The 8,153-nt window shown below is 34.5% G+C and overlaps 1 protein-coding gene and 1 non-coding gene across 2 annotated transcripts; one reads left to right on the top strand and one right to left on the bottom strand.

Annotated features, from left to right (window-relative positions):
• Window positions 1-630: 630 nt before the first annotated feature.
• On the top strand, window positions 631-719 carry TRNAY-GUA (transfer RNA tyrosine (anticodon GUA)). Its single transcript is given in 2 exon segments — window positions 631-667; window positions 684-719. It is a non-coding gene; the product is annotated as a tRNA-Tyr (tRNA).
• A 577-nt stretch (window positions 720-1,296) lies between these two features.
• Window positions 1,297-3,029, bottom strand: LOC131648068 (scarecrow-like protein 32). Its single transcript, XM_058917860.1, has one exon. The coding sequence runs from the start codon at window positions 2,902-2,904 to the stop codon at window positions 1,540-1,542; it is 1,365 nt and encodes a 454-aa protein (XP_058773843.1). The 5' UTR covers window positions 2,905-3,029; the 3' UTR covers window positions 1,297-1,539.
• Between the last annotated feature and the right edge of the window lie 5,124 nt (window positions 3,030-8,153).

Below are 8,153 nucleotides of genomic sequence, written 5' to 3'. Positions count from 1 at the left end.
ATGTGTTATTTTATCATGAATTATAATAACCAAATAGTTATGCATGAGTTAGCATAGAAAATAAATTATTGTATATTTTAAAAAATAGAATTAACAAATAAAAAATTCAATTTCTTTTATAAGAAAAATTATAATTTATCTCTAACTTCCATATCATCAATTAAATTTAATAATGAACTAAAGACAAATTTCATGTCTTATCATAACTCGTTAATTTATTTTATTCCCTAGCCAGTGTCAAAACCTTAACTTCGTTTTGATTTTGTCTTAAAACCTTATAAGCTTAAACTTAATTTTTGGTTTTAAACATAAAGATTTAGAATTATTAGAGAAATTCATATAATAACTTTGCTAAACGTACTTGGTTAGAAGGATTGAGTATTTTAAATATTTTTATTAAAAAATATATTATTAGATATTATTATTAAAAAAAATTATAAACAAGTCATACATGGTGAACCAACTTAAATTCTCAGAACTAGAAAGCTTCAATATAGATGTTGTAACAAAACAGTGTCTTTTATTTTTTATTTTTTATTTTATGCCATAAACGCAAGAAACTAATTTATAACAGAAACTTAGCGTTTTAAAATTTTGTTTTAATAATTTTTGTGACTGAATTTGGCACAACCGACCTTAGCTCAGTTGGTAGAGCGGAGGACTGTAGTGGGCCAACCCCAGTAATCCTTAGGTCACTGGTTCGAATCCGGTAGGTCGGATTTATTTTTTCTTATTTTCTTTTTAGAATTTTCAAAGCCAAATTAAATGTCTTATCTTGTTTACACACGAAACAAAAGAGGGACCTCTGAAATATGGACCCATTTACTGGAGCAAATGAGTATATATATTAAATTACATACATGCAATATTCTATGACTTATCATTATCACCCTTATTATATACACCAAAATATATTTGTAGTTTCGCCTTTTCATCCATAGTACTACATCTTAATATTGAATATGAGTATGACTACTCATTCAATTCAATTTTTCAGTGGTCCATTTTTTTTGTATGTACTCAGATCTATAAAACTGTCACCACCAACCAAAAATATTTGAACTACTTAAAACTATACAAATGTGTTTAGTTCTATGTTACATGAAAATCAAGTCTTGTTATATATGCTTATCCTTATGTTTCATTCACATGTTGCTAATCTTAAAAGTTACATTATTAGAATTTGGTAATACATAATAAGATAAGATATTTTCTTACAAACTTTTGTAATATACCAAAAGCTATAAGTAGAAAAAGTAAAATAAGGCTGCATAAAAGGGATAAACATTGCTAAGAGACATCATTTTCTCATACATAGGACAACATACATTTCTTTCTTCCTTTTTGCCTTTCTAAGGGATTCAAATTTTCTACCATCATAATTTTCTATTGTGACATGAGAAACTTGACTAATTTAGATCAGACCTATTGAAATTAAAATACAAGTTATTCAGATTAGATGATTCAGACTACTGACTGTGTGAATGTGTGTGATTGTGCGACTGCATATCTAAACTCATGATTTAAGATATGCATGTATCAAATACCGATATGATCCCTAATTTCACTAGGGACCCAAGCAGTCGCAAACACGCAACTATTTCCTTTCCATGTAAGAACCAACATGTTTTCTTCTCTTTTCATTCCCCATCCACTAGCATGTTCATCAAGCAAACCCTTAACTTCAACAACAGTTTCATCACAAAATGGAACACTAAAGTAACCAACGTTTTTCATTCTTTGTGACATTTGCATCCCTGACTCCAATCTCTCTATCCTTTGGTGCCCTTCAAAGCTTATAATGTTCTCAATTTTCTGCCCTATGTCAGATTCAAATTCTGTCCTTTGACAACTATCTTTAGGCAAAAAAGTGTCCAAAGCATCAAAGGGTATCCATAAATGGTTAAAAGAAGCAGTTATTCTTGATGTTAAACTTGATGAACTAAGATCACAATCCTCATCAACCAATAGCACAATTTGAGGGTTAAGTCCTTTAACTAAATTCATAAAAACGTCTCGAATCGAAATATTTTGACCCTTTCGATCGTCCGACAAATAACGTAGCCAATTTTGACAATTTATAACCAAAGCTTCATCTTCCCTAAGATTCAACATACTAGGATTCAAGAGACTCAACATTGATTCAAAATTAAAGCTAGTTGATTCAATATTCCTCGATTCTTCCGATGCCATCGAATTCGGAACATTATCTCCAATAACATTAAACTCAAAAGGGACATCCTTAAACTTTGCAAAATTACCTAAACGTTGACCAACTTCATGTATTGATATATTAACCAAAGGTGGAACCATTGGCCTAAAAGATGGAACTGTGATTCTAAGTGAAGGAGGGCCTTCTTGTAACTTAGCCAAAGAATCTATAAAAGTAGGCCATTGCATACAAGGAGTTATGCTAAAATCTAAAACATGCACCCTTTTGAATCCCTTAATAGCTTTGAAAATTTCATTGTTTGAAGCACAAAATCCAAACCTATGCCAAGGAATAAGATCAACATACCCGGCGAGTTCGGTGACCGACATCAACCGTCTTTGAATAATGTCACTTCCTTTGAAATTCATTGAAGTTGGACAAATTCTTGAAGCTCTAGAGATTAAAGCTCTTAGAAACCATGAGGTGAGTCTTTGGTTAGTGTCACCTAATGGTGAAGCAACGTTGTTTAGGACCCACATGACTTGTTGAGCTAGGGTTATGTCGTTGCTTTCCAAAGCACTTGCACAATGGAGTAAGAGCTTTTCGATGCATGCTCCATCTAGGCTTCCAAGACAGCCTTTAAGTGCTTCTGGTTGAGGAAGTGGTGGAGGGGAAGTGATTGTGGTGAAGAGTGAAGGGTTTTGAAAGGAAATGGATGTTGCTTTTAACTCAGCTTTCATGTGGACGTGCATGTGTTTGTTGGTTTCTTGAAGTTTTTGAGTGAAATGAGAAGTGAAAGATATAATAACTAGGTTTTGTTATGTAAGAAAAGCTATTATATTTTGAGACATGATATAGGATAGAAAGCTAGGTATGATGGAAGAGAGGCTGCAGATTGAGAATCTTGCAAACGTTATTTATAGTAGAAGACTGAGCCAAATAATGTTAGGGTGTGTTTGGATACTACAAAAGTGTATCTTAAAGTATAGAGTAGATGGCTATCTTCAACTTGTCTAGTGTGTGATTGCTCAGTATCTTTTTTATTTTGGACAATAGAAAAATGTTTTCTGTAAGTACAATTTTACAAGAATAATGCTTAAACACTTTATAGCATTCATTCAATACTTCATTTTATCTATATCTCTCTTTTATTTTTATTTTTATTTTTTCTCAGATAAAATAATTATTATTATTAGAAATTCACACACACAATTGTGAGCGACAAAATTCAATTCTCAATAATAATATAAAATCTACTAATATCGACTTTTATCAATTAATTAAGATTTACGAACTATATCTCTCTTTTATTACTTCAAAATTTTATAATATATATTAAATCTGACATATCTATTTTTAAGGTTTTTTTTTTCTCTCTCAAAATATATACAATCAAAATGTGTAAACTCAGTTTACCATCCATATATATCTTACAGCACTTCGATAAGAGGTTAACATATCTCTTCTAGTTTAATAGGTAGTCGTGTGCTTAAATTCAGCTTTGAACATATGGTATGTTATATTTTTTTGGGGAAGAAATTTGTCATCCATCATAATCCTCTTCTGCTCGAAAGATTAATTTTTGTAATTGTGCGCATAAAAGAGTTTTGCAGTAACACACAAAAAATATTTGAATTCTAGCAATTTTTCTCTCTTCGTATATAAATTATAATATTACCGTCAGAATTATAGTCTCAAATCATGCCCATATAACTTCAAAATAATTTGAGGATAAGTTGAGAATGAGCAAAAGATCATATACATGCAAACCTACTTTGGCAGTATCTTGGACCTTTATTTAATATAAGCTTTATTTGTTGTTTAGTAGTAATGATTATGCTAATTATAACTTAATTAAAACACATGGTCGCAAATAGGTTAAAAAGGGTGTACTAGCCGGCCCACTCTTGTCGAATTTGTTTTCATGAAATTAAAACAAGATCGAAATTAACTTTACCGCAACTAATTTGATTTTCCTCTTGCCTTCATTCCCATACTATACTTAATAATGCACATATTAATTAATATACTATATAGTATATTATGTTAATTATAATAATTAGTGAGTTTTTTCATGAGATGCCAAAACTAAAGACAAATCAGAACTCTTGGTACAAAGATATATTATTAGGGTCACTTTTATGTAACGTTCTTTCTCCTGTTTTCTTCCTCATTATCGTCCACTTATATATTCTTCCTCTCTTTCTTTTTGTTTGAAGAAATCCACTTTAGAATAATAATTAGTAAAATATGCACACTAATTAGACAAGTGCACGTTGTTATGGAATTTGTTCAAGTATTATAATTCATAAATCAGTCAGTATAGTTTCGTTAAATTAAAAATATACAATAGGTATATTATGTTATTCATTTAAGGTTAGTACTTTTTTGAATGGAATTTAAAATCATTATACATTGAAGTGAAGATTAACTTTTAGTCTTATCCTCTTAATCTTATTTTTTAACTTCAAAAAGTTATAAATAAAAAATAATAAAGATTAAAGGCAGTTTAAAATAGTTTTACGTTATTATTCAATAAAAATTCATCAATTAGTCTTAAATGAGGAAAATAAAAAATAAGGGGCTAGAAGGTGCTGTGTCAGCAGAGCTGAGGGACCCACAAGAAATACGTGAGAGAAATGATGTTGTAATGCAACCGGGTTTACAGGGAGTGCGTAAAAGCAACAGAATTCGCAAGACCAACACCACACTGAAGGAATTCGTGACATCTTGAATCTTCTTATAGAGAATTAGGGGTCATTTTCTAGGTATGTGAATTGTTGAGTTCAATTACTTTCTCCCTCTGAATTCTTTCATTTTCACATCTTGTAATCAATCCCTCTGTTCCTCAGAGATTGATCTTTACATTCAATCAAAAGGTTTCCCCATTTTCTATTGATTTCTTTTACAGTGTTTCATTGGTGCTTTCATCTCACCATGGCAGATTCGAAGGGGATGAGTGCAGAAGGCAAGCGCAACGCAGAAGCTCTGAAACAACTACAAGAGGATCTCTATGAAAGATTGGAACGGATGGAGCTCGCGAATGCAGCAAGATTCGAGAAGATGGAACAGATCCAAACAAGTGCAGATAGCAGATTCGATCAGATCCATGCGGCGCTTGATATACTCATTCAACAAACACCATCCAAGTCTTCCCATGGTGCGGGACTCACAAACAAACAACCATTTCAGGTGAGAAATGTTAAGCTCGAATTTCCCAGATTTGATGGTAATAATGTTCTGGAATGGATTTTTAGAGCTGAGCAATTTTTTGATTATTACGATACACCGGATCACGATCGTTTAACCATTTCATCGGTACATTTTGACAAAGATGTTATACCATGGTTTCAAATGGTTCAGCGATCGAACCCATTTCACTCATGGAATGAACTTACCCGTGCTTTAGAGCTAGATTTTGGCCCTTCGGTGTATGATTGTCCTCGTGCAACACTGTTTAAGTTGAGCCAAACGAGTACTGTTGCTGATTATTATCTCAAATTCACATCTCTAGCTAACAGGGTTTATGGTATCAGTAACGATGCGTTAATAGATTGTTTCATCAGTGGCCTTAACCCTGAGATCCGACGCGATGTGTTGATTCATACTCCCATCTCTATTGTCAAGGTTGTGTCCCTAGCAAAAGTTTATGAGGAAAAGTACAACACAAACAGTAAACCACAAAAAGCCAACCAATATCAATATAACCCTGCAAATTCCAGAGCAACCTTCAATTCAAATAAACCAGAAAATACCCAAAAAAAACACAACGCCAATACTCCATACACCACCCACTAGACCTATGAACCCTCACCATCGAACATCAAAAGAATTTCACCAGCAGAGATGCAATTGAGAAGAGACAAAGGCCTTTGTTATTGGTGTGATGACAAATTCTCTTTTAACCACAAATGTCCCAATCGACAATTGATGTTGTTGCAATATGAAGAAGAACCGGAAACTGAGGAGATGGAATCTGAACCACCTGACCAAAATCAAACAACCTTACCTCAACCCCACACAGACCACCATTTATCTTAAATGCCATGAAAGGAGCCAACAGCTTAGGGACAATGAGATTTCAGGGAAAAATCGGTAAGTTGCAGGTGCAAATACTCATTGATGGGGGAAGCTCTGACAATTTTGTGCAACCAAGAATTGCTCATTTTTTGAAGCTACCTGTGGAACCAGCTCCATGTTTCAAGGTGCATGCTGGTGGGGAATGGACAAACCATGACAGCAGAGGGAGTAGTTGCCAAACTCCCAGTAGTAATTCAAAACCATGAAATGTTGATTACTGCATACTTACTACCAGTTGCGGGTGCAGATGTGATATTAGGAACGACTTGGTTAGCCACATTAGGGCCCCATGTGGCAGATTACTCAGCACTGACTTTGAAATTTTTTCATGAAGGGAAATTTATAACTCTACAGGGTGACACAAACATAGTACCAGGCCCAGCACAATTGCATCAACTCAGGAGGATGCAAAATACCAATAGTATTGATGAGGTGTTCACAGTGGAAAGGGTTCAGTCAACATCAAAGGCAGATATATGGGGCGAAATACCAGCTGATATGACACCAGAAATTGCCATGATTTTATACAATTACCGAAACATTTTTAGTACCCCAGAAGGTTTGCCACCTCAAAGACTACACAACCATGCCATTCCCCTTAAAGAAGGCTCAAATCCTGTCAAGGTTAAACCTTACAGATACCCCCACAGTCAGAAAGAACAAATTGAGAAAATGGTTCTGGAGATGCTGGATCAGGGTATAATACAGGCCAGTAACAGCCCTTTTTCGTCCCCCATTGTGCTAGTGAAGAAGAAGGACGGAAGTTGGAGATTTTGTACAGACTATAGAGCCTTGAATGCTATAACTGTGAAAGACAGTTTTCCGATGCCTACTGTGGATGAACTATTAGATGAGTTATTTGGTGCTAAGTACTTTTCAAACCTGGATTTGCGATCGGGGTACCATCAGATTTTGGTCCACCCAGAAGACAGGTACAAGACTGCTTTTAGAACTCACCATGGTCACTATGAATGGCTAGTGATGCCATTCGGACTCACTAATGCACCAGCAACCTTCCAATCTCTTATGAACGATATTTTTCAACAAGCCTTGAGAAAGTATGTATTAGTATTTTTTGATGATATACTAGTATATAGTGCTACTTGGAAGGATCACCTCATTCACTTGGAATCGGTGTTACAAATATTACAACAGAATGTGTTGTATGTAAAACTGTCTAAATGTGCTTTTGGAGTGGAAGAAATAGAGTATTTGGGACATGTGGTATCGGGAAAAGGTGTAACGATGGAACAAACAAAAGTACAAGCAGTTCTTAAGTGGCCAAAACCTACTAACCTGAAACAATTAAGAGGGTTTCTAGGTTTGACAGGGTATTATAGAAGATTTGTTAAGTCTTATGCTAAGATAGCAGCACCTTTAACTGACTTGTTAAGGAAGGACTCCTTTTGTTGGAATGAGACAACACAAACAGCTTTTGAGGAATTGCAACAGGCTGTCACTTCTGCCCCTGTTCTAGCGCTGCCAAATTTTGAACAACCCTTCATTTTGGAGACAGATGCATCAGGGATTGGAATAGGTGCAGTCCTCCACCAAAATGGCCATCCCATAGCGTTTTTTTCAAAGAAATTAGCGCCAAGAAATCAAAAGAAGTCAGCCTATTTCAGAGAAATGTTGGCTATGTCTGAAGCTATAGCGAAGTTTAGACACTACTTGCTGGGTAGTAGATTCACCATCAGGACAGATCAAAAAAGTCTGAAAAGCTTGTTGGATCAGAGCTTACAAACACCTGAACAACAACAATGGTTGCACAAGTTTTTGGGATATGATTTTGTGATTGAATACAAGCCGGGAAAAGATAACATTGCTGTAGATTCATTGTCCAGAATGTTTATGTTGTCGTGGTCGGAGCCCAAAACACAATTCATGCAACAATTATTGGAAGAAATTCAGAAGAATGGTA

Source organism: Vicia villosa, linkage group LG2 (assembly GCF_029867415.1).
Source record: "Vicia villosa cultivar HV-30 ecotype Madison, WI linkage group LG2, Vvil1.0, whole genome shotgun sequence".
Classification (NCBI taxonomy): Eukaryota; Viridiplantae; Streptophyta; class Magnoliopsida; order Fabales; family Fabaceae; genus Vicia; species Vicia villosa.
This window is presented reverse-complemented; position numbering and strand designations above follow the sequence as displayed.

What these genes read in the sequence shown, in the direction of transcription:
- LOC131648068 (XM_058917860.1), bottom strand. Translation starts at nt 2,904, where the DNA reads ATGCACGTCCACATGAAAGCTGAGTTAAAAGCAACATCCATTTCCTTT.